The sequence below is a fragment of the Aureobasidium namibiae genome (assembly GCF_000721765.1).
Source record: "Aureobasidium namibiae CBS 147.97 unplaced genomic scaffold scaffold_29, whole genome shotgun sequence".
Taxonomy (NCBI): Eukaryota; Fungi; Ascomycota; class Dothideomycetes; order Dothideales; family Saccotheciaceae; genus Aureobasidium; species Aureobasidium namibiae.
In genome coordinates this window covers 52,357-80,286 of record NW_013581180.1, presented here as the reverse complement: position 1 = coordinate 80,286, position 27,930 = coordinate 52,357, and the positions used below count along the sequence as shown (strand labels likewise).

At 52.0% G+C, this 27,930-nt stretch overlaps 10 protein-coding genes across 10 annotated transcripts; 6 read left to right on the top strand and 4 right to left on the bottom strand.

Annotated features, from left to right (window-relative positions):
- Positions 1 to 205: 205 nt before the first annotated feature.
- On the bottom strand, positions 206 to 2,780 carry M436DRAFT_58451 (uncharacterized protein; the record flags this gene model as incomplete). The annotated part of the gene is made up of 3 exons (XM_013567128.1): positions 206 to 1,089; positions 1,142 to 2,029; positions 2,084 to 2,780. 3 exons carry the CDS (start codon positions 2,778 to 2,780, stop codon positions 206 to 208), a joined length of 2,469 nt encoding a protein of 822 aa, XP_013422582.1.
- Positions 2,781 to 3,321: 541 nt separating this feature from the next.
- Positions 3,322 to 4,484, top strand: M436DRAFT_58560 (ATP12-domain-containing protein; the record flags this gene model as incomplete). Its single annotated transcript, XM_013567153.1, has 2 exons — positions 3,322 to 3,634; positions 3,691 to 4,484. 2 exons carry the CDS (start codon positions 3,322 to 3,324, stop codon positions 4,482 to 4,484), a joined length of 1,107 nt encoding a protein of 368 aa, XP_013422607.1.
- Positions 4,485 to 9,286: 4,802 nt separating this feature from the next.
- Positions 9,287 to 11,373, top strand: M436DRAFT_58491 (SNF-domain-containing protein; the record flags this gene model as incomplete). The annotated part of the gene is made up of 2 exons (XM_013567135.1): positions 9,287 to 10,888; positions 10,939 to 11,373. The coding sequence occupies 2 exons, from the start codon at positions 9,287 to 9,289 to the stop codon at positions 11,371 to 11,373; spliced, it is 2,037 nt and encodes a 678-aa protein (XP_013422589.1).
- Positions 11,374 to 12,403: 1,030 nt separating this feature from the next.
- M436DRAFT_76925 (Low affinity iron permease) lies at positions 12,404 to 13,825 on the top strand (the record flags this gene model as incomplete). Its single annotated transcript, XM_013567169.1, has 1 exon — positions 12,404 to 13,825. One exon carries the CDS (start codon positions 12,404 to 12,406, stop codon positions 13,823 to 13,825), a length of 1,422 nt encoding a protein of 473 aa, XP_013422623.1.
- Positions 13,826 to 14,870: 1,045 nt separating this feature from the next.
- Positions 14,871 to 15,216, top strand: M436DRAFT_21160 (uncharacterized protein; the record flags this gene model as incomplete). Its single annotated transcript, XM_013567119.1, has 2 exons — positions 14,871 to 15,040; positions 15,102 to 15,216. Coding segments are annotated over 2 exons (285 nt in total), but the record flags the coding sequence as incomplete, so codon positions are not given.
- A 277-nt stretch (positions 15,217 to 15,493) lies between these two features.
- M436DRAFT_76924 (uncharacterized protein) lies at positions 15,494 to 16,659 on the bottom strand (the record flags this gene model as incomplete). Its single annotated transcript, XM_013567168.1, has 4 exons — positions 15,494 to 15,513; positions 15,628 to 15,906; positions 16,005 to 16,008; positions 16,114 to 16,659. The coding sequence occupies 4 exons, from the start codon at positions 16,657 to 16,659 to the stop codon at positions 15,494 to 15,496; spliced, it is 849 nt and encodes a 282-aa protein (XP_013422622.1).
- A 1,840-nt stretch (positions 16,660 to 18,499) lies between these two features.
- M436DRAFT_58415 (uncharacterized protein) lies at positions 18,500 to 21,564 on the top strand (the record flags this gene model as incomplete). The annotated part of the gene is made up of 4 exons (XM_013567122.1): positions 18,500 to 20,017; positions 20,073 to 21,054; positions 21,106 to 21,431; positions 21,493 to 21,564. Coding segments are annotated over 4 exons (2,898 nt in total), but the record flags the coding sequence as incomplete, so codon positions are not given.
- Positions 21,565 to 21,787: 223 nt separating this feature from the next.
- Positions 21,788 to 22,241, bottom strand: M436DRAFT_86415 (uncharacterized protein; the record flags this gene model as incomplete). The annotated part of the gene is made up of 2 exons (XM_013567167.1): positions 21,788 to 22,134; positions 22,190 to 22,241. 2 exons carry the CDS (start codon positions 22,239 to 22,241, stop codon positions 21,788 to 21,790), a joined length of 399 nt encoding a protein of 132 aa, XP_013422621.1.
- Positions 22,242 to 23,177: 936 nt separating this feature from the next.
- M436DRAFT_58549 (NAD(P)-binding protein) lies at positions 23,178 to 24,391 on the top strand (the record flags this gene model as incomplete). Its single annotated transcript, XM_013567146.1, has 4 exons — positions 23,178 to 23,636; positions 23,687 to 23,875; positions 23,933 to 24,216; positions 24,277 to 24,391. 4 exons carry the CDS (start codon positions 23,178 to 23,180, stop codon positions 24,389 to 24,391), a joined length of 1,047 nt encoding a protein of 348 aa, XP_013422600.1.
- A 192-nt stretch (positions 24,392 to 24,583) lies between these two features.
- M436DRAFT_58527 (uncharacterized protein) lies at positions 24,584 to 26,793 on the bottom strand (the record flags this gene model as incomplete). Its single annotated transcript, XM_013567142.1, has 5 exons — positions 24,584 to 24,910; positions 24,965 to 25,835; positions 26,180 to 26,190; positions 26,243 to 26,372; positions 26,438 to 26,793. 5 exons carry the CDS (start codon positions 26,791 to 26,793, stop codon positions 24,584 to 24,586), a joined length of 1,695 nt encoding a protein of 564 aa, XP_013422596.1.
- Positions 26,794 to 27,930: the final 1,137 nt, after the last annotated feature.

Below are 27,930 nucleotides of genomic sequence, written 5' to 3'. Positions count from 1 at the left end.
GAAGCGCGGAAAAGACTGTTGCCTGAGTATGTTCGTGTGTGGTTGTTTTGTGGATGCTGGAACGAGGGAGTCTGGTCATGTATGCTGGCATAGTCGAATGGGTCGTTGTTGTCGAGAAGCGAGTCGAGAGATTGTTGAGCGGGCTCGTTTGCACCGCCAGTGAAGTGCCAGGCTACGTTTGTGCTCGGCGAGTTGAGTGTGCCTGTTAAAGTCCATCCGATTGCTGTTGCAAGGCGGTTAGTCTCGGTTCGAAGTCATTGGAGGCGTATGACTTACGTTGGTTCGGATCGCCGCCGGCTGGTGGAGATTTTGCTTGCATAAACGAGTTCTGCATCAGTGCGCTCGGTGACCATGGGTTCGAGGAACTCTTCTTTCGCCAGCCTGGCTGAGTGAACGCAGGCGTCGGCTCTGGCTGCTCAAAAGCACTTTCTCCTTCCTCGGCTGTATACAACAGAGGGTCCCCGACACCCTTAAACTTTTGATCTAGCACTGTGAGAATATACTTTGTCCCTGCCCAATAAGATTCGAGACTCTGTAGTGCCTTATAGCAAAGTTGGTAATGTTGGTTCGCTGCTGTCGCGAGTAGGGTATGGCGGGCCAGTGCTCTCTCCACCATAGGCGGTCTTGTACTGTTTGGCAGCATGCTTGATGGGCGTGTCATGTTGGCCATTTCGGCGATCCCTGGTGTTGGTGCAGGAACTGGGCTCCCAGCACGGGAGTTGGCTGTTGACTGAGAACGAGAGTGTTCCTTCGAGGTCGCCGTCTGTTCAGCTGTTTCCTTGAGAAAGGCACAGGCGGCGATGTAAATTGGTTGTGTTGTGAACGGATTACCTAGACTTGCTTTCGTATCGATAAGTTGCGAGTATGACAAGATATCAGCAATGGTCTTTGCCGAAGACATGGACAGTGCTTGACTGTTTGGAAACAACTGAAGCATTTTGCCCTCAAAAGTTTTGAGCAATGTTGGCTGGTGAAGTAGCACAATGAGCATGTGAAACCAGAAATGTAGCAGGACAAAGTTGGTTCCTTCTCCAGCTTTTACGTAGTGGTGGAAGTTCATTGCCTGGAAGTGTAGTTTGGAGGAGAGACCTGTGGTATGTGAGCATTCCACTTGATATCTGCCCAGGAAGGAAAGACATACCTTGATAAAAGTTTGTGACCCGTGCTTCCATATCTGCTAACTTCTGTGGTGTTTCGCTGGTGATGTCCGAGGGCTCCTTGATACTATTGAGCAAATCTGCAACTCGACCATACAAACAGACAATCCGGATCAGAGCGGGAAAGGGTGAAGGCCAGCCTGTTTTAGGATCCAGCAGATCGAGAGGGGGGAAAGACAATTCAATGTCGTCATTTCGTAATGTGCTTGGTCGTCCAGTACCAGAAGAAACGACTCGGTCCAGGAAGAAGACTGCCCATAGTGTATCGACACGCTCACGTTCAGCTGCTCGCTGCTCTTCTGCTACGTCTTCATCCTGATCTTGCAAGTGGGAATGCTCAATCACCTTCTCCATATGCTTATCGTGCCTTGAGTATCTGGGAGAAGAACCATCGCGACCTTCATAACGCAGACCATCAAGCTTGTGCAAGCCCAAGTCCTGAGCCATGCGGATAGATATTCCGAGATACATCCAAAGACCACTGTCTCTACTCTCGCCGAACTCATTGTAAGCAAGCAAGAGAGCAGCCTGTACAGCAGCAACGCTGGGCGTGGCGAATGTATCGATCAAGGCCAGTTTCGCTCGTTGAGCAAAAGCGGCACCTTGCTCGGAGGGGTTTGCAGCGTGACCGTCGCGTGATTGTTGGACAAGCAGATGATGGGTGGAAAAGCGAGCGGCCAGTGCGCAGACGGCATCAACGAGGATTGCATCAACTTGCTTCTCTTCCAGGTCTTTTAGAAAACGATCGCGCTGTAGGAAAGGATAGTTGCAGGCAAGATGAACGAAGAAAGTGTCACAAAGATGGGTGATCAACTCGCTCGGCGGCATTGATGAGTTGTCGTAGAAAGGCAAGGCCTGAGGAGTACGTGCGTCTGGTTCATATGTGGCAGAATGGTTGGACAAGGCCGAAGCGCCGGGCTGAGCACCAGCGGACGGAGAAGTGACTCCATCGATTGCCGACGACGAGCGATTGACTTTGACGACCATCTGCTTGAAGCCTGGCATGATGGCAGTAGGACCGAGCCATCGGAAGTAGGGCATACGATTCCGGGCGTCAGAGAACAAAGAGGGCGTTGGTTTTGGAAAATAGCTCTGATCATTGTCGTCTCGCGATGGGCGCGGTACAAGATGTTGCGAGTCGGTGCGAGTAGCATCTCTGGGCGGATCGGTTGGTTTCTGCTTCTGTGACTTGTGGGTTGGCGTCTTGGATGTCCTCGCAGGAGGAGCCCTCATGGAGTCTGCTGTTTCGGAAGGATGCAGAGGTGGAGGCGCTGGACGAGGCGTCTCATTGTCGTCGGCATTGGGTGGTCCAGAAGAGTTGTCGTCGGCATATCCGGTGCATTCCAATTTGTTATTGGTACACGTGTTGCAGTGGGGGCGTTCACCAGAACAAGCGACTTTACGTTTTCTGCAGACCAAGCATGCGGTCGAAACACGACGCCTTTTGGCTGAAGGAGCGCCCTGACTGGTGATGAATCGCAGCTTTTTGGGCTGTGGTTTTGGTTTGGCCGCTTGAGTTTGCGCGACGGGGGCGGGCGCAACAGACGCAGATGGGTCATGTTGGTGCTGAGAAGGAGTCGAGATGAGCTTTCCAGCCCAATCTCTATCATGATGACTAGTCATTACTCGTGCAAAACATGCCTACAGATTGAAGGAAGTCCCCCGGCGATCAGAAGAGGTGCGAAAGATGGAGAAAGGATGGCAGCAAGTGGGGCTCAGGCGCGTGCAAGCCAAGCGACCCCAAAGGCTTCAAAACCGAGCTGTTGACGGATTTGGCGACCGAGGTCGAGTACGGATGGGTATGGTCAAGACAAAACAATGGCTGATGGTAGAACTGCAAGAGGCTAGTCCAAGTGAGAGCGCTATGCGGCAGGGAATACGAATCGGGTCATGCCGAAGATGTGTCGCAGGAGGAGCAGCTCAAGCTCAGCAGGCAGGCGCAACTTCGCAATTTCGGGGTCGTGTCGAGAAGAAGAAGAAGACGCGGGGCGCGCGATCAGCACAGATCCAAGCTTTCCCCGCTCTGGTGCACGGATCTCCCGAGACGATCGGAGGTTCGAACAGAAACAAGCCGGCAGAGCGTGCGAGAGGCTGCGAGCGACTTTTTTGGCATGTGAAGCTCCAAAATACTACAACCATCTGAATATCGCTATCCCTATCAACCATGGAGTCCGTCATTCGCCCGGCATTGACAGCGTCTGGTCGTCGCACAGCCGCCGCCCGCTTCCGCCCGGCATGTCGCTGTCTGCACAGCAGCCCATCGAGGACGGCCACGCCACTGCCTCATCCCATCGCTGCCGGTCCGCCACCTCAACCCCCGACAGCGCCTGCCACCGAGACCGAGGAGCGCGTCGCCCGTAAGAGACAGCAGGCTGCTCTTCTGGCAAGACAGGCCCAGATCAAGGTCGACCCTGCAAAGCCCGCCTCGGCCCTGCGCAAGCGTTTCTGGAAAGAGACGTCGGTCAAAGAGACTGCTGGTACGCACTGATGCCTAGCAACAACCATCACAAATCTCCTGCTGACACTGGTACAGATGGACTCCAAATCCTGCTGGACAAACGACCGGTCAGAAACGCTTCAAAAGAGGTTCTCACTCTGCCACCCACCAAACGCGTCCTCGCCACGGGCATTGCTCTCGAATGGGATCTTCTCACATCAGCACAACAGGCATTGAAGCACCACTACATTCCTCTCACGTCGCTGAGCTCGCGCGCTATCGACATCCACAATGCGGACGTTGCAGGCGACAAGAGGATCAGAGACAACATTGTCACCATGCTCATGCGATATCTCATCACCGACACACTACTTTGCTGGGACCCCGAAAAGAGCATTCACGATCCAGCGTCCATGTTTGACCCCAAGGACGACGGGCAACCCAAGCAGAGTCTTCGCCAGAAGCAGATTGAGACGGCCGAGCCGATTCTCGCATACCTCACCACACACATTTTCCCGGGTCTCGAGATTGTTCCCGTTCTGGGCGAGGATAGCATCATGCCCGTCAAGCAGCCTCAGGTGACGCAAGAGGTGATTCGCGGATGGATCTCTGGTCTGCCTGCATTCGAGCTGGCGGGACTCGAAAGAGGAGTGTTGGCTACCAAGAGCTTGCTTGTGGCAACTCGTCTGTTGGTCGAGTGGAGTCAGGAGTTCAGACACGTGCAGAAGAACAACGACACCAGCAGATTCGGCATCGCCGAAGCACGCAAGGCTTCGAGCGTCGAAGTGACATGGCAGACAGACATGTGGGGTGAGGTCGACGACACGCACGACGTCGACAAGGAGGACGTAGCAAGACAGCTTGGCAGTGTGATTCTGCTCGTGTCGTAGATTTGGAAATGTTGTATAGAGCTTGTATAAAGACCTAGAGTACCGGCTGGGGCAGTGTAGGAATAGACTTCCAGACCAGGCGGCCAACGTTGACTCGAGCGGCGTCATGCATGTGCTTCAACAGGGACTAGGCCAGAGTCTAGCCTGCTGGAGCTGCCGTCCTGTTCTCTCTCAGCTCCTGATGCTCACATAGCTCCGTCTCTATCCTCTGTTTGATACAGTAGAACTGAGAGAGTGATACTGTCGAGATTGAGCCAAGATGGCCGAAAGGTAAGAGTCGGCAATCCATCGCATCTGCGGCAGGGCTGACTTTGGTTCTTGGGCTAAACAGCAACAGCAACAGCAATTCGTCGTCGCATCAGCGCAACAAGTCGTCGATTGCCAAATCGCTGCTGTCCAAGGTGACGAGCAGAGCCGACGACACCAACGACTCATCGACAGCAGACACTTTGGAGCCGTCGTCGCCCAACATGGCGTCGTCGCGAAGCTCTTTCCAGAGCGCCCGTCCAGCCCCTCATCTCGTCACCACCATGACCAATACCAATTCCGACCCGCCGTCTGCGTCGCCAGCTGTTCGATCACCGCCAGCTCCTCGAAATGGTTCCATCTCAAGCATCCCCCAAGCATCAACCACGTCAATCGAACAGTCGGTCAAGCTGTTCAAGGTCTTTGAAGCCTTGCGACAAGGAGACACGGCCGGCATCAACAGGCACCTGCGCGACGACTCGAACAAGCTCGAAGGCAACACCATTCTGCATCTCGCCGTCCAATGCGCAGAGCCGTCGGTCGTCGAGTATGTCTTGAGCATGAGCCAGAACACACTCGACATCAACGCCAGAGACCGCGACGGCAACACTCCTCTCCACATTGCTTCATCCCTCGCCCGTACCACCGTCATCAAACTCCTCCTCGACCAACAACAAGTCAACGAGTCCGTCACAAACTTCCAGGGAAAGACGCCGCTAGACCTTGCCCGCAGCCCCGAAGTCTTCCAGCTCCTGCAGCTGGCTCGCTCCGTCTTTATCGAGAGAACTACTCACAGGATCCAGCACCTCATCCAGTCCGCCGACTACGGTACTCTCGAAGACGTACTTGCCGACGATCACGTTCGTCACGTTGTCGACATCAATGCCCCCGAGCTGGCCACCGAGCCCCAGACCGTCGAGTCTGGCGGCACCCTGCTGCACGAAGCCACCCGCAAAAAGGACACCCAGCTCATCCAAATACTGCTGCTCAACGGCGCCGACCCTTTCCGTCGCGATCGCAGAGGCAAGCTGCCTCAGGAAATCACAAAAGACGACCACACCAAGCAGATTCTGAAAAAGTCTCCGGCTGCTGCCGCCGCCCAACGAGGTGTTCAAGAGAAGGCCATACTGGGTACGGGTGAGGGTCCGCCAGAGAATGCGCTAAGCGCAAAGGAAGCACGTGAGATGAAGGGCTATCTGAAAAAGTGGACAAACTACACGTCGGGCTGGAAGCTGCGATGGTTCGTGCTTGAGGATGGTGTTCTGAGCTACTACAAGCACCAGGATGATGCTGGCTCGGCCTGCCGTGGTGCCATCAACATGAAGATTGCCTCTTTACACATGGACTCGAAGGAAAAGTTGACTTTTGAGATCCACGGCAAGTCGTCGGTCAAGTACCACCTCAAGGCAAACCACGAGGTCGAGGCCAAGCGCTGGTTCTGGTCCCTCAACAACGCCATCCAATGGTCCAAGGATGAGGCCCGTGAAGAGCAGAAACGCCAACGTCAAGAGGGTGAGGCCTTGCGCCAGGCTGCTGCCGACAAGCATTCTATCGCTCCCTCTGCTGCCGACTCGTCCACTCTTGCACCCACCGTGACAAGCGATCGCCGCACTAGCATCGCCCATACCGCCGACGGAGAGACTTTGTACGGCGACGAACCCACGAGATTGACCCGCCACCGCACATTCGAAACCGATGGCGAGCGCGACTTTGAAGATGAAGATGATGACTACGCCGACGACGATAGCTCTCACGAGGTCAAGCCTATCAACAAGGACGCCTTCAACATCACTGCTCAGTCGGCCAAGCTCCAGCTGGACTTGTTGGCCAACGTCTCCAACTCGTTGCAACAAGAGAGAGTCAACAACCCCACCCTTCCTCTAGGCCATGCCGATGTCGAATACGCTTTGACCTCGTACGATACTGCCGTTGGCAATCTCAGAGGTCTCTTGATTGACCTTATTCGTATCTCCAAGGACCACGATGCTTACTGGCAACACCGCGTCGATCGCGAAGCAAATATCCGTAAGCTTTGGGAAGAAAGTATGGCCCGCGTCGCCGCCGAGCAAGAAGAGCTGGAAAATCGCATCGGCGAGAGTGAGGACAAGCGCAAGAGAACAAAGCGGGCCCTCAGGGATGCTCTCGAGGGACAGGCCTCAGGTACCGCAAGCCGTACTCGCAGTCGCAGAGGCACCACGGCCACTCAAAGCAGTAAGCTCGCCGCTGCTGTGGCCGACATTCCTGTTGCCGCTGATGGCACTGCTGCTGCCGGTCCCCCTTCCCCAACTCTTAGTCGCAGACAGACGCTTGCAGACTTGACCAATCATGATGTTTCCGATGATGACTCGGACATGGACGAGCAGTTCTTTGATGCTGTTGATGCCGGTGAAGTTGAAGTCGTCGGTCAAATGCCTGTCGCAAGCACACCTCAAACCAACATCCAGCAGGAAGAAAAGGCTGCGCCCATCGAGGACAACACTTCTACCGCAATCCAAAAGTCGTACAAAGGTTACGAGGATCCTGTTAGAGCCAAGCTTCCTATCGATGCCGACAATCGACCAAAGGTCTCGCTTTGGGGTATTCTCAAGAACATGATCGGCAAGGATATGACTAAGATGACTCTCCCCGTCACCTTCAACGAACCCACGTCCCTCCTTTATCGTGTCGCAGAGGATATGCAGTACACTGAGCTGCTGGATACTGCTGCTGAACGCTCTGACTCTGCCGAAAGAATGGTCTATGTTGCTGGATTTGCTGCTTCGGAGTATGCTTCTACTATTGGCAGAGTTGCAAAGCCTTTCAACCCTCTGCTTGGAGAGACTTTCGAGTACGTTCGTCCTGACAAGGGTTATCGCTTCTTCATCGAGCAAGTCAGCCACCACCCTCCGATCGGTGCCGCTTTTGCGGAGAGTGCCAAGTGGGAGTACTATGGTGAATCATCTGTCAAGAGTAAGTTCTACGGCAAATCTTTCGAGATCAACCCTCTCGGTACATGGTTCTTGCGACTCAAGCCTACTCATGGACCGGAAGAACTCTACACGTGGAAGAAGATCACCTCGTCTGTCGTTGGAATCATTACTGGTAATCCCACTATTGACAACTACGGCTTGATGGAGGTCAAGAACCACACCACTGGTGAGACGGCTATTCTCGACTTCAAACAGCGAGGCTGGAAAGCATCATCCGCCTTCCTTGTTGCCGGCAAAGTCACCGACGCCAAAGGAGTTCCCAAATGGAGCATTGGCGGTCGCTGGAACGACAAGATCTACGCTCGTCCTACACCAGGTTATGAAGACGAGAATCTCGGCACCTCAACCAAGTCACAGGAATCCAACCAAGCGATTCTTGTCTGGGAAGCTGGACCTCGTCCTCAAGGCATTCCCTTCAACCTCACGCCTTTCGTCGTCACACTCAACGCCTTGCCTCAGCGTCTGCAGCCGCTTCTTGCACCCACCGACTCTCGCTTCCGACCCGATCAGCGCGCTATGGAGGAAGGCAAGTACGACATTGCATCTGACGAGAAGAACCGGGTGGAAGAGAAGCAAAGAGCCAGGCGTCGTGAGCGCGAGGCAGCTGGCGAACACTTTGAGCCCAGATGGTTCAAGCTCGAGAAACATCCTGTCACTGGTGAAGAGTATTGGCACTTTGGCGGTGATTACTGGGGTGTAAGAGATCGGGTTGCAAATGGAGATGGCAGCTGGAAAGAGGCTGGGCTTGAGGAGATTTATTAGAATGTTGATCAGAGTTATATCGAATTGCAGCGCATTCTTGGTCTATAGACGCATTTATTATTTCCTGTTTCTGTGAGTTTGGTTTCATCTCTTTCGTCATCGTGACCCTTGTAACATTCGTGATACGTCATTTGTCAGTAAATCTTGTTGTTGTGAAGAAGATGGTGGTATATCGATGTTTTTGGTGTTGTCGATTCCAGGAAGCCTGGAGCAAAATCGTAGAATCAAGATTACTTTGCTGGCCTTGACATTGAGCATTCAATCGTCCTAACATAGATGACAAAATGCTTTCCGAGCGTCTTAGAGATATGGAAATCCACAAAGCCGAAATATTGACCTCGCTGTCGCCGTCTGAAGTTTTGGAGTCTCGAAAATTGCTGTGTCGAGGATCACCCTGTCAGGTTCCGGATCTCGGAAGACGGCTAGGCTCTGATGTCATGCCGAGCATCGCGTGCTTTCGACGCGTCTCCCATCTTCTTCAAACCTCCCTTTCTCGTAACCACCGTACAAGATATTCTCACAGCCGAATTGTCTACGAAAAGATCTCATCAGCAGCGCGATCTACCAGAACTTCAACAGTCCTGAGAAGATGCTCTCGTCTTCAGATATGACGGCGCGATGGCACTACGCGACAGAACAACGAGCAGGCCAAGCAGACCAAGATATCAGGATTTCATTGAATCGTAGCCAAGGGGTTGGCGCACGACATGGTCGTAGGAAGATAGGACACTATCCCAGCCAGACGGGTAGGTCAGCATGAGTGCTCAATAGATTTAACCATGGCAGGTCCCACTATTATGCCCGTTGTTTCCTCATCTACAAATCATGGCTCTACGAACGATCAAGACACACGTGCAGAAAGGCTTCAAGTGGTTCTTTCCCGAGCCTGAGAGGGCAGAGGATGGCCGTGACCAATGGCCTTCACGAGCAGCTTTCTTGCTTGCGGCCATGGGTGGTTGTGCCGGTCAGGGCAATCTTCTTCGTTACCCTTCGGTCGTATACAACAACTACGGCCTACAATGGTTCATACCATATCTCCTCGCCGTATTCCTCATCGCTATCCCAGCCCTCGTCCTCGAAATTTCAATCGGTCAAGCCTACCGTGGAGGTAGTGTCATTGCCTTCAACAACATCAACCGACGTCTCAAAGGTGTCGGCATCGGCCCCGTCTTTGTCAGTCTCATTGTGGTTCAGTATTTTACTGTCAACCTCGCTTGGATCATGAATTACTTTCGCAATTCCTTCACGAGTCCGCTGCCTTGGGAAAACCGTATCGAGGACTTTTACAACAATGATGTCGTTGCGAATCCAGCGCCCATCTCTGGGAGCCTTACCAACGGGGGCAGGGACGTTGCATCCTACACCAGCTATCCTGCTGTCGGCTTGATTGGAGAGACCGTCGGATGGAGCGCTTTCATCTGGTTTCTGATCTGGTTCTCCATCTTCCGTGGTGTCGGCATGACTGGGCGAGTCGTGTACTTTACCATGGGTCTGCCTATCATAACCACAATCATTTTTGTCGGGCGTGCCCTCTCGCTAGACAACGCTGGTGCTGGAGTCAAGCTTCTCTGGGGAACGTGGAGAGGAGATCAACTTGCTTCTGGCACCGTCTGGCAGACTGCCGTCGGACAAGTCTTTTTCTCGACTGGCATTGGTTTTGGCTACTTTACATCGTATGCTTCTTACAACCAAAAGCACTCGAACGCCGTGATGGATGCTGTCCTCATCTGCGGCAGTAATGTCCTTTTCGAGAACTTTGCCGCCTTTGCCATCTTTGGTGTGGTCGGCTTTCTTCGACGTTGGCCATCGCCAGATGAGCGCCTAGGAGCTTTTGTGGTCGGCTTCCTTACTCTGCCCGAAGCAGTGCTTCAAATGCCTGGAGCCAACTTTTGGGCTGTCTTGCTGTTCCTGACTTTGATCGTACTTGGTTTCAGCTCTGCCTTTGTCATGTTGGACGTTGTTGCTACTCTACTCGTTGACTCTGGTGTCAAATACTCGCGTCCCGTGATTGTGACTGCCCTTACGCTTGTCTCATTCTTGATGTGTCTGCCTTACTGCACCGAGTTCGGGTACTACCTGCTTGACGGAGTCGATCGCTGGATCAATAATATCGCCCTCATCTTTGTCGTCTTCTGCGAGGTCGTCAGTGCTACGACTGTGTATCGCTGGACCGATGTGACTGGTCAAGTCGGTCTGCCTGCTTTCATTGTTTACAACCTTGGATACTTTGGAGGTCTGCTCACTGGAGTGACCGTTGCTCACGGTCTTGAAAGCGCAGGTCCTGGCGCTGGTGCCGGGTTTGGCTTCTTCGTTGCTTGCACTGTCATCGCAGGTGTCATCGCAAAACCTTCTGGATCGCACAGTACTGGAACCATGTCCCTGATTAGAGGTCGACTCAGCCAGCTTTGGTATCTAGCGTTCTACTCCGTAAGTGACCCGATTCTCATCGATGAATGCACATACTAAACAGCTCCCAGGGTAACCAACTCCGCCGCGACCTCAACATCGTCGTCGGCAGCGGCAAGAACTGGAAAATACCTTCCTTCATGCCTGTGCTGCTACGCTATGTATCTGGCCCAGTCCTCGCCATCATCTTTAGTTTTGCATTTCCTGAGTTCCACTCGCTGAGATATGATCCCATGATGATCACCGGCTTTATCCTTTCTATTCTGGGAATGGTTGGAGTCTTGCTTGGTTTCGTCATGCCGAGATACTACGATGTGTTTATTCCGATTGAGCGGCGTGATGAAGGCATGCAGAAGACTGTGCTCAATGTGCCGATTGAACAGATCGATGCGATCTCGGTCTCTAACAGTGATGATGGGGTTGAGGGTGGGAGAGAAAAGTCTGTCGCTGAAGGAGTCGGAGAGGGAGAAGGATCTCCGACCCTGAGAGCGGAGAGAGTGAAGTAGTCGCTCAACAGATTCGCTCACTGCCTTCATCGTAGAAGCGGGCTGGGTCAGGCCAGGAGTGAAAACCGAGGAATTGTGATCAGATTTCCTGTGCCAGAATCACCTTCTCTGCGCTGAGACATTGCGTACAGTCGGCGTGTTGTTACTCTGACTTTTGGCCTGTTTACATGGAGACTCTCGCTTAAATCTGCTGGGGTTACTCCCGAATCAAGCTTGCTAAGCTTTTCGGACAAGCTTCGTGGTTCGTGAACCAGGGCATTTTCTCTTAGAGATCACGAACTCTCCAGGCACAAGAACATCAACATTGCAAGGAAAGATCAGCGTGCACCTACATGGTAACTCTCTTCGACTTCAATCAGTAGCCCCCGAAACACCGACAAAATCCGCACACAGCGTCCAAACGTTTGCAATGGAGACGACTGCCTGTGGTTTTGATCTCACGAATTAGGCTTTCGAGTGACATTCCCATGCCCACCCAGACACCATGAACGACGCGTCCTCGAGAACTCGATGTATATTTGACCGCCCGTATCCGGTCTAAATTCTGGCGGGTCTATGCAACGTGTCCACGCTGGTGTATTGCCGACCGTTACCGACCGAGGAACAGCGAAGACGGCTGGCTCGTGAGAAGATAGATCGATGTCGACTCCAGCCTACTTTTGCGCCATTTTCTGGTGTTTGGTGGCGCATCGTGTTGCGAAAAAAGTCAACTGCCCAACGATCGAACCAAGATCATCAAAGAGTGGTATATGAAGTCGAAACGCCAGACGTTTGTCGTCCTCGCGTCCTTCCTCGCTTTACCTCAGGTTTACATTTACCACAATTCGATCTCTCACCCCTCTTCAATTGTTCTTCCGCAACCCTGAAATGGTTGCAAGTACAAAGCTGGCGCTCTACACAGACACTCTCCGGTGGCCAACTGCCACTCCAAGCGTCGCTCGCAGACGACCACAGCCTTGAAGCCTTTCCAATCACCATCACTATATGAGCCATCACAAAAGCTATATCCAAACCACAGGATACCGTCACGATGGACAAGACCACAAAGTTCTTCTTCTCCATCGGAGCCAGAGGTGAAACTCAAGCTGCCGCTGCCACTCATTTTGTCTCTCCCGACGGAGAGCACAAGCAAGTAGACGCCAAGGTAGTCTATCTCGGCACCAGGAAAACCAGGATGCTGGATCGCTGGCTAGACAGAATTGTCGCTCTCTCTGGATCCAATGCGGTACTCATCTTCACTGTCATTGCGCTTGCTTGCTGGGCTCTCCTGGGTATCAAGTTTGCCGATCAGACCGGCTGGCAAGTTGGTATTTCTGACGCTCAGGCCATCATCAACATGGTGTTTGATTCTTTCCTTGTCCGTCAGCAACTAAATGCTTATGATGAGACGATGGAGATACTGTGCCAGCTTCAGTCTCGAGCGGAAAGCCACAGGAGGATGTTACGTGCTCTTGGACCCCGTCCGCTTGGCCCTCGCGTCTCGAACCAGCGACTGTTGACTCAGGATCTGCCTACCCAGGATGGAATCTTTGCACGATTCTGCGTCAAGGCATCCGCATTCATGGGTCATATCGGTACTGTCACTGCCTACTGGATCTGCATTGGTGTCTGGCTTGGCTTTGGCCATTATTGCAAGTGGTCCAGTACTTGGTTCTTCTACATCAATTCGGCCACGTCTGCCCTCATGGTCTTGTTGCTTGCTTTCCTCGCCAACAACCGAGAGCGACATGAGAAGCACCTCCAGGATTGTGTTAGTCTCATCTACACCGCAGATGCCACACTCGAACGTATGCTGAGAGAGAAAACTGGCGACAAGATTGAGAACAGAATTTGCACTATTGCCGCGCCTCATGTTGGCAAGATCCAACGCGTGATTAATTTCTATGCGGATCTGGTTGGAACTTTGCTCGGGATCGCTCTTTTGGCTTTGGTCATGATCGTTTGGGTTGTCTTGGGGCCAATAATGTCGTTCAATGACAATTGGTGGCTTTTGATCGGTACCTATGCTGGTCTCATTGGCATGAACGATGGCTTTGTGCTTAGGAATCTCTGCAATGTTTGCAACATACGCGAAGAGGAACAACATGATCAGCGTATCCTTGACGACAAGGACTTGCTCGCTATTCTTGGCTTGACCGACTCGACCGAGAACGAGGAACCGAAATTGGGACTCAACAGTCGGCTCTCCATCATCATGGGAACTGTGTGTTCTCATGAGTATACCGTCGTCGCTGGTGTGTTTGTTATCCTAGCACTCATTGCCATCGCTACGGCGATGAAGTGGAGTGAGCTTGGTCAGATCATCTGTAATGTCCCGCCTAGCATTGTGGAGAGTTTCTTCACTTTGATCCTCATCACCGGCCACAATCTTGGAGACCAGAAGAGGGAGGAGAGTTTGAGAGAGATTCAGAGGAGCAGATTGAGACTTATTGATTACCTGGAGGGCATGTAAGTGAAGAGGCCCGAGAAAGGGATTGGATGGGATGTGGTGATCAGGTTGGTTAGTGTTGCAGAGAATTCTCTTCGTAGAATGCCTCTTGGAAAAAAAAGTGCTTCTTTTGTAGGTCTAAGTAGTATAAATAATAACTATCTCTTTTTGTTTTTGTTCTGTTTGTTTCTTCTTTTTTGCACAAAATGTCAAGTTTCCAATAGATAGGCAAGACGGCAGATTTCTGGGTCTGGCCTTTCCCCGTACGATCATGTCGAGTTAGCAGAGACGATATTTGTTCGTGACACCACGGATGGTCTGGCATTTTGAGCTGGGGTTTGCCATTTGCTCCAAATAGAAGAATCCCCAGAGGGATACTCGATTGTACAGCCGCGCGATGGCTGATCGATTGTAGAAGTCCAGAAATGTTGGATGTTTACATGCAAGTTGACTAGGGTCTTGTGGTTGTTTTTCAACCAATGTGATGCTAGATTTCAAGGGAGGAGGAGCAAGACCTCAAAAAGGATTGTTGAAGCTGGCCACTGGTCTGGTAACGATCCGGATTCGGTGTGGAAGGATGTGGCGAAGGAGAGAGCGAGATTGGTCGTTGTGCAGACGATAGAAAATGTTGCTCTTGCGATAAGAACCTTCCTAGTGGTCAAACTCCAGCTGGTCAGAGACCATAGAGGTGAACAGCCCGAAGAATCATGAGCTAAAAAAACAGTATTTCCGTGCCCCAGCATACACGTAAGCGGTAAACGAGCATCCACACACGGGACAGCTCCGGGTTCCGCGATGCATCCACACGGTATCCCTATAATTAACGGCCGAAGCATAAACACAGGCTCCCGATCCAAGAACAGTCTGGGCCCTTGGCTCGTGCATCGGTTTTCATATCAGCCCAAACATGTGATCGAATCCTGCGCGCGACAACAATCGATCGAGGTTTGCCCATCTTACTCGATGCCTGCTTTTTGGGGTTTCCGACAATCCCATCCGACATATATCCCCTGTGCGACAGGCACGTGTGGTCCGTTGCGCGCATCATATGGGGTCCGTGGAGCAGAAACGAGCCCGTCAGCTCGCGACGTTGGCCAAGATCGATCATGCCCTCGATGCGAAAGTCTTCAGCAACATACTCGATCTGGACGACGACGAGGACCAGAACTTCAGCCGATCACTGGTTTTTGACTTTATCGACCTGGCAAAACAAACACTGAACGAGATGGATGCTTGCTTGTGAGAACTACCACGCCAGAGTCATGACCGGCCAATCTTTATCTGACCGTCGAGATTGTAGAGAACAAAAGGACTTTGTGCGATTACGAGACAGAGCCGCATACCTTCGCGGACCATGCAACACGCTGGGGGTTTACAGGATGGAGGAAACTTGCGCCCGGATCGAGCAGTTGACCACGAAAACCACGAAACCGTCGTTGTACTATATGGCAGCCTCCTGCATAAGAGAAGCAAGGGATTGTTTTCGGGCGGCGCAACGGGCTTTTCGCCAGCTCTACTGATGTACAGTAGATGCCTCCATTGTTTCAGGAGATTGTGCGCTTCTTCAATAGCAGACATTCGAGCATTTGAGCGATCGAGCGTGCGTTTCAGCGTTACTCGAGTCTGCACACAGCAGTCGTAACGAGACTTTGTTGGGGCTCTACGCTATCCTGGACAAGACCAAGAGTCAGATCACGGCTGACTGACACATTCTATCATTGTGGCAGCACATTCCAGCGCTTCAGGTTTGCCAGCTTTGGCCCAACGAACTAGAACGCGGACGTCAACACGGGAAACCCGATCGAAGAAAAGGAACCAACACTTACGTCCACAGGCATTGCACAAGGTCTTCTTGCCGCGAGATCCCGTACGCCATTCTGGAGAGTCTTTTGTCCCGCACTGAACGCAGATATGGTCGCAGGGCTTTGCATTTTTCCGTCTCTTCGCTACGCATGGTTTGGCTGCCCACGATCCTGTCTTTCTGATCGTTTCCAGACGTGAGACGGTGATTTGGATTCCGATATCTCCCGCGCCGGACGTCCTCTGGAGCTTCGACACTGCGCGGTCCGAGAGAGCACGATCGTTGTCCATGGCGGAATTCAGGACTGCTTTCCGTAAGAGGTCGTTTGAGAGATTGTTGGTTTCGGATTTGACATGGATCTGGCGAAAAATTCAGTCAAGATCAAAAGCGGAGGAATGCTACTGACCTTCTTTTTTGTGTTTGCAATGTTTGGAGCGCAGACGCCAGTCTTTTGCATCCTGAGCTCATCCGCCATTTCTTTCTCTTCTTCTGGTTCTCCTGCTTCTTCTACCTTATCTTCGTCGTCATCGTCATCTTCGAGAATCTCTGCTTCTGACCGCAAGTCCTCGAGTTGTTGGATGAGACGAGCTTGCGTCGTGATGTGCTCCAGATATGAATCCAACAAGACCGCCGAGGGGTGAGAATAAGGCCGTACAGTCATTACGCATTTGTGAAGACCGTGAAACCCTGCTGTCTGGGCTGCCGAGGTATCGAGGAATGGGCTAAAAGCTGACTCGAAGACGGCGAATGTATCGTCTGCCTTGCGGAGACGGTGCTGAAATCTCCATGGCTGTCCTGAGAGTGAGCTTGCTTTGAACTCTTCGAGAAAGACAGGCAGATCGTCGTAATGCATGAATGTGGCAATGTGGTTTCCAACGAAATGTTCGGGGGTGAGGCTCGTTAGCGCAAGACACATCTGGGATGCGTGAAGTACACGACCGTCGGGTGCGAGCACCAACAACAAATCCTGAATGCCATCAAGGATGTTTCGTTCAAAAGCTGCAAGTCGATCAAGAGGTAGACAAGCTGAGTCGAGATGGAAAGGAGTGGCCGACATGTAACTCGAGGGCACTCCCGAATAGTGGGCCCCGTCAGGAAGTAATGGGCAGTCTCGAGCAAAGGTAAAAGAAAGGCATGACCCTCTCACTGGACAAGAGGAATGGTCGACTTAAACTGCATCCCCCTCAACGTAAGAACTACTCAAGGTGTGACTTGGCGGACTGAACTTGACGTCAGATTGTAACAGCTGGGCAAGACGTTTGAGCAAGGGCATCTAGGCCTGTTGTTTAGCGAGTCTCTTGCACTTGTTCGTGTGTAGCTCGGACAAAAGACTGGAACTGCTACAGGATCGGACATGTCCTAGTGCGGCATGGGAAAGAGAGGAAATGCATGCCAACGCGCGGACTGCTCCTGGGTGGCAAATGTGTATTGCATTTCTCCAGGACAGGCTGCGTGTGCCAATCAGAAGCTGCACGGAACGGGGACAATCCTTGGGTGCTTCACGCAGCGGACAGAAGTCCGTGCACTCACAACGCGTGCGCCATATAACAACACAACGATCTAACAACATGACAACATAAAGAATCAAGTTAATACGATACCATCTGGCCTTCTTTATCTTTCACACCTTAGAGACTTTGTAGCATGCTCGAAATCTAGCCATCATTCATACCTATTGGTGCCGCGTTCTATCCTTCGTAGGCTGATAAGAATTTGGAGTGCACGGATTTCTGTCCCCCCCCCGTGGGTGCTTCAGTCCGTGCAAGACAGCTCGCAGAGGTCTGGAGAGAAGATTGTCAGCGCGCAGAGGAGAGGCAGATCAGCACAGCAAAACGCAATCGGTGCGAGAGCATATTGTATAATATCGGAGAAGTAATCCTCAGTTGGAGGTCGAGGTCAATGTTTTGTTTCACATGATCAAAAGAGCCTCAGCTTGATTGAGCCAAGTTTAGAAATTTAGCGACAGCGATTGAAAAGAAGAGGCTCTGGTGCTCTGTAGTGAAATCGGTACTGTTGGTAGCAATGGCTTATACAGTAGACGTTTCAGGGCGGAGATGACAGAGGGACCATGTCATTGGGCGCTAGGGTAGGGTCCATGACGGGCGATGCGGGCCTAGACCACCTGCACCGAGCCGAGACAGCACAGCAGAAAGTCGCCAAAGCAGACACGGCATTCTTTTCGAGGCATGCGGCAACGTGGATATTGGCATGGTCTTTTGCATCGTCATTCCCATTGAATTGCTTGCCTGCGCTCTCCTTGCCAGACGTGCACCGGGTAGCCGTCTCTTTTGCGCGCGTGCCCTAGGAGGTAGTTGGCCATCTCTTTGGCGCAGCGTCACAGAGTCGCAATGTCGCTAGCTGAAGTCAATGACGTACCTGCAGAGCTCGACGTTTTTGTCGACTTCCTCGACGACGACGACCGCCCGACGTTTGTCCTCGAGCACTCGACGACTCCCAAGGTCCTTTTTCGCAATGCCGCCCTCGATGCCATCCTCAGCAACGCGTCGCAGGCCGCCCACTTCCCAAGCTGGATCTCGACAATACACGAAAGCATCCGCCACCAGGCAGGCCAGCATGCGCGCCGCATCACAAAGCTAGGCACTTTCGCGTTGCGACATTGGTCGTTCAAGAAGCTGAAAGGTCCTTGGACTGCCGTCTTTTGTCGCTCCAACCATCAATACGAAGCTCAATCGCCCTACAAGTCGCTGGGCCGGACAAATAAACGCCCACGCCCGCCCTTGGAGCGACAACTCTCGACCAAGACCAGCCAGCAAGAGCAGAGTGAATACACCTATGAAGACTCGGATGCCGAATCTTTGCGCGATCCGGATAGTACAACAACAGTCGACTCCCACGCGACCCCCGTGCTCCAGGACGCCCACGCCTCCACCGGACGCCTCGACGACTGGACCGTCGACTGGCTTGCCAACCCTCACCTCACCAGCGATCCCTGGATCCACTTTCTCGTCAAACACGACTGGAGTCGTACCGCTGCTGGTCCCATGCAACATTGGCACCCCACCCTGAGACAGCTCTATTCTACCATCTTGACGTCCGAGATCCCCCGCGTCATCTACTGGGGTAACGATATGTGTATGTTCTACAACGAGGCTGCGAGGTTTGTCGTCGGCGAAATGCATCCTGAACCTCTTGGCAATCCTTTGGCTAAAGTTTGGGGCGCTCCCATGGCAAGTCACCTCGACGACATGCTCGTCTCTGGCATCAAGCGTGGCAAACCCATGCACAACAAAGGGACAGAACTCATCCTCACCCGTAACGGCTATCCAGAGAGTTGCTTCTTCGACTTTGTCTTCCTGCCTATTCCCTCCCCCGACGGCCGTTTCATCGGTGTCCTCAACGACTTTATAGAAATCACGACAGCTGTTCTACAGGCAGATCGTCAGAAAGTTTGTAAACAACTCATCGAAGGTGTCAGCGGAGCCACAGATGTACGCAACGTCTGGGACACACTGTTGCGTGTGCTCAGGCATAGCAGAGACGTGTCGTATGCAATAGTCTATGCTCACGGTTCATCTACTGACCCAGACTCCGACACATCAACCATGCAGAGCCAATTCTCCTTTGGCATCGATACGCATAGCAGAGTTATACCCTCTTCCATCAATCACCTTATCCAGGAATCTGTCAATACTGTCCGTGTCTTGGATCAGTCTACTGAATCATTGCCACCTGGATTAGAGATCAATGTTCCTGACAAGGGCATTGTCCACACTTCATACGTCTTGCCGATCGACGGATTGTATGATCAACGTATTTCCGCCGTTGTAGTGATAGGATCAAACCCTGTGAGGGCCGTTGACGCTGGTAGTCTCCAGTTCTTTGAGTCACTCCGTGATCTGCTGTTCAAATCAATTGCTCTGCTATCGCTACCCGCCGAACAGCGACGAGCCAACGAACTCACTACTGCGCTGTCTTATCAATTAGCGGCCGCAACCTCCAAAGCAGAGAAAAGCGAGCGAAACTTTACCGAAATGGTCCAACACGCACCAATAGGCATGTGCATGGATCGTGGTGACGGTTACCCGGTCTACGTCAACGACGTATACCTTGACCTCATGGACACAGACAGGACGAGCTTCTTTGAGGCCGCGAGGGAGGGCTTCGCGTGGCGAAGTGCTTGCTTCCAATCCAAGGCCGATACCATCGAGAGGTCATGGTGGGCTGCAGTCAACAGCGGAGAGACTGCGAGCTTCGAGATAAGCGTCGAGTGTGATTCTCGACTCCGTTGGTTCGAGATCTTTGTCCAGCAACGATACGACGATCACGGCGTGTTGAAGTTCATCTTTTCGTGGATGACCGATATCTCTGCGAGAAAACTTGTAGAGTCCGTGGTGGAAGAACGACTTGCAGAGGCGATCGAAAACAGAAGAGCTTCGGAGAACTTCATTGACATGGTAAGATTGATTCGTTCGATTGTTCGAAACAGTACACAAGTCTCACATCTTTCAGATATCACACGAGATGCGCAATCCTTTGTCAAGTATTTTACAACTGGCTGACAGTATATCCTTGACACTGGGACTCGCAGCTACAGAGATCAGTGTCGGCTCCTCGACGACAAATGGAAGCGTCAGTACGCTCACGGAAGACGCGCGACATGTGCTTCTTGACACGGCACAAACCATCACGCTTTGCGCCAGACACCAGAAAAACATTATAGACGAAGTGCTTACCTTTTCCAAACTAGATTCCAAGCTCATCGTCCTGGCTCCGGAAGCCACACAGCCGCTAAGGATCATCTCTGACGTGCTGAGAATGAATAAACCAGAGCTCGCTCAAGCAGATATTGAAGGCTCTTTGGACATTGAATCAAGCTTCAAAAACCTTGGGATCGACTATGTCACTCTCGATCCTGGCAGAGTGTCACAGGTTATCATCAACTTCATGAACAACGCTATCAAGTTCACGCGAACTTCCAAGGTTCGCAAGATCAAACTCAGTCTTGCGGCTTCACGAATAAGACCCACTGCCGAGAGCTGCAACGTCACGCTCATCGAGCCTCGTGGGAAACCGCGATCTTTGTCGATAGCTTCAGCTACCACCGGGGTAGAAGTGTTTTTGACCTTCAGCGTGCAAGACACGGGCTGTGGTCTTACTCAAGCAGAGACTCAAAACTTGTTCCAGCGCTTCAGTCAAGCTTCTCCAAAGACTTACAAACGCTATGGAGGTTCTGGACTAGGCCTTTTCATCAGCAGGGAGCTGGTCGAGCTTCTAGGAGGTCAAGTGGGAGTTCACAGTGAGGCAGGAAAAGGCAGTACATTTGGCTTCTACATCAAGGCGACTTGTGTCGAACGACCCGTGGATTCACCACCGAAATCCCCAGAGATTGGCTCATCGCTGCCGGTGCGAAAGTCTAGTCAGACACCAGCTGCGACTCCGGCAGAATATTCTCCAATCAGCAGAACCACTACGCAGGACTTGCATGTTCTCGGTAAGTAACAGATTCGTTTCACAATGACAGCACGCTGACTCAGAGGTTTAGTTGTGGAGGACAACGTGATCAATCAGCGAGTCATGTCTCAACAACTCAAACGCTTGGGCTGTGCTACAGTGAACACTGCGAACCACGGTCTCGAGGCTCTTGACTTTTTATCAACAACCACATTCTGCAACGGCGATGTTCCGCTTTCGATTATCCTACTCGATGTAGAGATGCCGATCATGGATGGCTTGACTTGTGCTCGAAAGATTCGCGAGCTTGAGAAATTGCGGGAAGTCACTAGACATGTGCCCATCTGTGGTATCACGGCCAATGCCCGTACTAGTCAGATTGATTCTTGCATCGAGGCTGGCATGGATGAAGTCGTGGTAAGTCATTTACTTCTTTGAACGTCCTTGTAGCCCGCGAACTCACGCCGATATACTACAGACCAAACCTTTCCGAATGCCTGAGCTTGTGCCTCGCATGCTGGCTCTTGTCGACAAGCACAATTCGACTTGAGCGTGGCAAGAACCTCTGAACAGTTCGTCGCAAAATTAGCGGCAGCGACAATGATGCGTCTCCACATTACTGACTTAAGCCGATGTCACGAGGTCCACACGATACTGCGATCATTGGCTGTGGTCTCATGCTTTGATTGTTTATTTGAAGATGGACCATTCTCATAACAGACGACAGCAAGGCAGAAGGATACAATGCAGAACTTCAAACAAGACCAACCCCCCTACTCGTCATTGGAGTCCGAGTAATCCACCAAACGCCATTTTCGCACAGGAGCGAGCACGACAGGAAGTGACTGCTCCACGGCAGAGTCACATTTTGTGTTGTCGTTGTTGGTGGTGGGAGATGCAGAGACGGAGGTACAGGCAGCCGGAGGGCTCTCGACCTTGAATCTTCTGGGAGAAGGGGAGCGAGAAGACGACAACGACCGCTTGATAGTAGTCGGAGGGGTTGGTGATGACGGACCGACACGAGGAGAATGAGGTGGGCGAACCAGAGGTGAGCTCTTTGGCTCAGTTGTAGTAGTCTTCCGGCTAGGAGTCGGCGGCCGGGCCTGGGACGATCGAGGGACTTTTGAACAATTAGTATTGGGGCAAAAGATCCAGCTTGCTCTCTCTGGTCTTACCTTTTGTACCGAAGCCTCTTGCTCCTGCGAGCTTCTCGCCGAACTTGAGCATAGCATTGAAGCGTGCGCTACCCGCTTATCCTTTGGATGACTCAGTGCCTTTTTTTTAACCGCCGGACAATGGTTGATCAGGACGGTCGAAAGTCGACGATCCGCGACTGCGCTTAGTGGGCTGGTCGGACATGACGGAGAGTTGATGAGAGAGGAGGTCAGATGATGAAGGCGTTGATGGAAGGCAGGATGTGGTATATTTGTCAATGGTAGGCCAACGAGAGAATAGAATTTAGAGATTTATTACAAATAATAGAAGGGGCTTCAACGGAAATATGAAGCAGGCAGTCGCATCTCTCAGGCTTCTTTCCTGTTCATCGAGTTGCATATCTGAAGCAACATCGTTGATGGAAGGGGCGCATGGGAGCAAGCGTCATGCTCTTTCCCTGTATGCAACAAGCTTGACGCCATCACTATTCATCTGCATCTCCAAAGGGCTGTTATCGCTGATGAGTTTGCAAGAATCTCCCCAAAGATCTCATCAAAGCCGAGAAAGATGTCGTCGTGGTCCGTGAGGGGACTCACAAGGAAGATCTCCAATCAGATAAGATGCGGAGTTTGATCATCACTCCCGAGGAGCCTCACATCGGCGATCGATGGATGGATCAGACTGCATGCTTCCAAGGAGTCTCGAATATTGGAGAGAAAACTGGGAAGAACAGATGTTTAGATCGTGTCCTTCTAAACAGACCCCTGGTCGGGAACCGGGCACCGTCACGGATCGGCGCGACCAGTCGGGCCCGGCGTCTGGTAGCCATACCCCTCATCCCATCTCCACTCGGTGATGATCAATCGTCTTGATGTAACAACAAGTTCGCAAACCTTATGAGAGAACTGCATCCCAGTACAGCATATATACGTCGCCATCCATGATATCAGCAGGCTGTGTCACTTATCCAAACCTTTGCTCGTATCGACAAGGTATCCATCTCCAACCATGCCTCGAAACATTCTCATCACCGGCGGCTCAGGATATCTCGGAGGATCTCTGCTCGCAGAACTGAAGAAGACCAATCTGCCAGCTCATGGTACAACCTATGCTCTCGTGCGCAGCGACGAACAAGCAGAAAAGGTCAAAGCACAATACAACGCTACACCCATCACCCTCGACCTCGAAGACCAGTCAGCCATCACAGCCACTTTGCTAGAGAAACAAATCTCCGTGGTCTTCTATATGATCAACGCCGCCAATGGAGACAGTCAAGAAAGATTCTTCGAGGGATTGGAAAAAGTAAAACAGCAGCTGGGCATCGAGACTCATTTCCTGCACACGAGTGGTGCAAAGATATTCAGCGGCTTTGCACAACATCCGACTGATCGGGTGCTTAGCGATATGGATGATGGGCTCTACGAGATACAAAAGAGGGTGGCCCCACAAATCCCGCTGTTCAAACAGGTACGAACGAACAACTAATGTAGCTGTAATTACTGATCTCGAGTTCTCAGGCTGTCGGCGCCAATAACAAGATTATTGCAGCCGGCGAGAAGTATGGAGTCAAGACTTATATTTTCATGCCATGTATCGTGTACGGCAAAGGTACAGGTTTCGGCAACCGCATCTCTATCCAGACTGTTGCGATTGTCAAAGCTGCAAAAGCGATGCGCCGCGTGTGCAAGGTTGACAGCCTCGAAGCTGTATGTCTTGCTGTACATCGCCACATTTTTAGACTCTACTGTTTAAGTCTTGTACAGACTTGGCCTGTGTGCCACATTCATGACACCACAGCGCTATACCTTGCTCTGCTAAGTAAAATACTGGAGGAAGAGAAACTCCAAAATGGTCGTAGAGGCTACTATCTGGCTTCTCCCGGGTCGATCGCATGGACGGACTTGTACAAGCAAATGGCAACGGCTCTGGACAAGCGTGGTATCATTGACGACGACACAGTTCAGGAAGTCTCCGACGACTCTCCGGAAGAGGCTGGAAAAGCTCTCGGATGCCCAAAGGAATTCGTACCAGTCCAGATGGGCGGGGCGTGAGTCTTCATCGTGTTAAACAACAGCTGCATGACTGGACAGCTGACAGAGCGTTGCAGGTGTGCTCTACAGGCCGATCGTGGGAAGACAATTGGGTGGGCGCCGGAGTATCCTGCACAGCACATTCTTGACGATGCGGACAACGAGGTGGACCTGATCCTGAACAACATCTGAAGGCTGGGTGGCCTTAGTGCATGATCTTCCGACCCTCAAAGCAGTCACAATCATGATGAGAAATTTGGACGTGAGTTGGACTGTGATGAAGAGTGGTTTCGGAAGATACTCATACATATTTACAAATTCATGAGTGATTTTTGATGTATCTAGACCAACAAGTCGAAGTCTACAATTCTACGCACCAAAGCTTTATGCGGACATGCTCATCTGTCTGTCACTGCCCTTCTTTGCCTTGCCCCAGAACGCCAAAGGTCCCAACATCTCGGACCAGAAGCTGCGTGGGGGATCAATGAACGTAGCTTCGTAGTTGTCGATGGTAGGACGCTCCCAGACGAGATCGACCTCGAGAGGCTTCAACAGCTTCGTGCGCTTGACGAGTTTCCAGCCAAAGAAGGTGATAGGTGCCACCATAAGGAGCGTGTAGTAGATGAAGAAATTGTCGACGGAGAAGGGCGTGAAGCTGCTATAGCCGTAGCAGAAGACAATCATGGTCATCCATGCAGCGCCGAGCCATGCCTGTCGAGAAATGTTAGCTTGAGAGCAGAAAAACACATGTTGATCGAAGCTTACAGAGTATGGCTGGAACCAACCCTTGTAGGGCAGTGTGTTTCTGTCCAGGGCCTGTGCCTTGCAAGCTCTGTAGAAGAAGAGGTAGGTGACACACATGACCCAGTAGTTGATGACGCCGCCAGCGGTGACCAGGTTGATGAGCCAGCCCAAGACGACGTTGGAGCCATTGCTAACCTGCAAGAAAGCAAGGCAAGGGAAGACCATGACGATGGCAAAGCAGACAAGAGGCACACCACTCTTTGTGCAGTAGCGAAGAGCCTTGGGTGCTCTGCCCTCGATAGCCAGACCGTACAAACTACGGGTTGCGCAGAAAGTGTAAGTGTTTCCGGCACTGAAGATGGAGGTGACTAGAAGAGCGCTGACGACATGAGGCAGACCGGTGACGCCCATGTTCTTCATAGCTATAACGTAGGGAGAGGCGGCAGCAGTACCAGATCCGCTCTGTGCACCAGAAATGATGGCCTTCAGGGTGGGGTCGACGGAGCTAAGGACAATACCGACAGCGAGGGAGCCTCCCATGAAGAAGAGAGCGAATCTCCAGTAGACAGTCTTGAAGGCGTTCTTGATGTAGATACGGGGGCGCCTAGCCTCTCCGGCGACCATAGAAAGGTACTCGGGACCGGTGACACAGAACGAAGCGGACCACAGAGCAGCGAGGAAACCTTCAAACTGGCCGAGCGAGCCGGTGCTTCTGTACTCTTTGAAGGCGTTGTGCTTCCAGTTACGGAAACCGTAGGCATCGTGCTGAGGGTTGCCGCCGACCATGGTGATGAAGGTGAAGGAGAAGACGATGAAGATCAAGATGACTTTGCCGCCAGACAGCCAGAATTCAGCCTCACCAAAGACCTTGATGGCAAGGACGTTAAGGAGACTAATCAGTCAAGTCAGTATATGGTCAGTCAGAGCGATTCATCGCAGATGACGGGCGCGGGAGATGAAGCGACAGCGACAGAAATGCAAAATGACAAGTAAGTTGCGATAACGCGAGGGAGTTCAGTAGAGCAGAAACGCTTGAGGACCGAAAGAAGGAGGCGCATCAGGCAGTAAGTTGCTTGAGGAGGAAGCCGAGTCCGAGTCGCTTGGGAGCAGGAACAGAGAAACAAGGCGCTTGGGAAGGAGGAAAAAAAAAGGAAGAAGTTGCTCGGGCTGAGGGAGGGTCGTGTGTCGCTTGGGAGATGATGTCGCATTGGAAATTGGTCGCACTGGAAAGCTTACCCATAGAGAATCTACAGGTCTCGTCAGCTTGGATTGCATGGGTAGGCTTCATCTCAAACTTACGATACAAGCTAGAGGAATTGCCCATGGTGGGATATCGTCACTCCAGAAATCAAGCACCGTAGAAAGAGCGGTAATCTCAAAAGGAATCAAGAGAGCTTCATAGATGAAGAAGTTATAGCCGGCCATGAAGCTGCGTGTTGAACATATGATTAGCAATGTTCTTACGCGACATATTGTATACCAGAGAGTGCATACCCAAAAGCGTCGTCGACAAAGTGACCAGCGAGACGAATGAAGCCTCCCGAGACAGGGTACGCCGTTGTCATCTCGGCAATGCAGTTGTTGACCAGACCCAAGAAGCAAGCGTAGATGGAATAGGCGAGGAACAAGCTTCCAGGGCCGCCCTTGTAGAGACCGCCACCGATACTGACAAAAAGGGCAGTGCCAATGGTGCCGCCAATGGCCATGAGCTGGATCTGTCTGTTTCCAAGACGACGGTGGAGGTGATCGGTGTTCTCGATGATCTCGCCTTCATCGTGGCTTTCTGTACGGGCGAAGGGTTCTGACGAAACGTACTCGCCGACCTTCTCGTCATGCTTGAGAGAGGCCATGGTCGGTCCAATGAATGTTGATGAGGAGTTGAAAAAGAGAGAATGGAGTTGAGAGAGTCAAATTGCGCGGGCACGCGACGCACTATATGTTAACGCCATGGCAGGCGCAACTGCGCAGCAAAACGTCTTGACGATAGTTCATGGGCACGGGAGCGCCACCAGTCGCGAATTGATACTGTCGAGAAGCTGAAGCCTGACGAGAGATAAGACTAAGAGTAAAGTCTAAGAGGCCGGTTGCTCGCCCGACCCCGCATTGGGAGTCCAAGTCCAGCACAGAGCGCCTTGTGGCGCCAGTAGCGTGCTGAGGCTCGTGCTCAACCCGAGCAAACCTGTCGATCTCCGCACTTGCTGGCGATAAGACTTTCTCCCACCACGTTTTGGCTGTCTCTGTACGAGTACTGTACCTTCCGCTGAGTGCCGCATCTCCTTTGCTGTTGCTGCAAGACATCTAGAACTTCTCTCGCAGGAACCCATCATGCAGCCTTGTTCCTTCCAAAGTTTCCGTCGTGTCTGGATCGCCCAGGATTTGCGATGCCAATCCTCGCTATCTCTCCGTGTCTTCTGTCCGTAAGAGTCTGGATCCTACATATCCATGTCTCTCTGTAAGCATTGTTTTTGATGGCAAAAGAACTCTGATATCAACAGTGAGCTGCCCACTATCCTTCCACCAAGCGACGATAACATGGTCTGCGGACATCTCTTTACCACGTCGCCGCCCAAATTCTTATCTCTGCAGCCAACATGCTATCGTCGGATGCATTTGTTATCTCTTGGCCGTCCGGCGTGTCCGCACTGGGCCGAGTGCTGCAATATCTCCATCTCCAGGGAAATCTCTTCCGTAAAGGGTAATGTCGGCTTAAACAATCCTCAGGATACAGACGACAAGGAATACCTGATCACATACGTATGTCGTGGCTGAACAAAAGCATCCAGTGGTCATGCTGGCCATTGACTTTGTACATGCTTTTGGATGACCTTCTGATTGCGCCCGCCCCTAAGCGATTGGTTCGTTCTTCCCATCCTGTCGCTGACTAGATACTGGAGAGTGCATTAAGTTGGCGCACGACGGGCAGCACAGGACTGAAAGGTAGGAACGAGGATCGTTTTTCCTATTGCCTATTTCGCGTTCCAGCGACA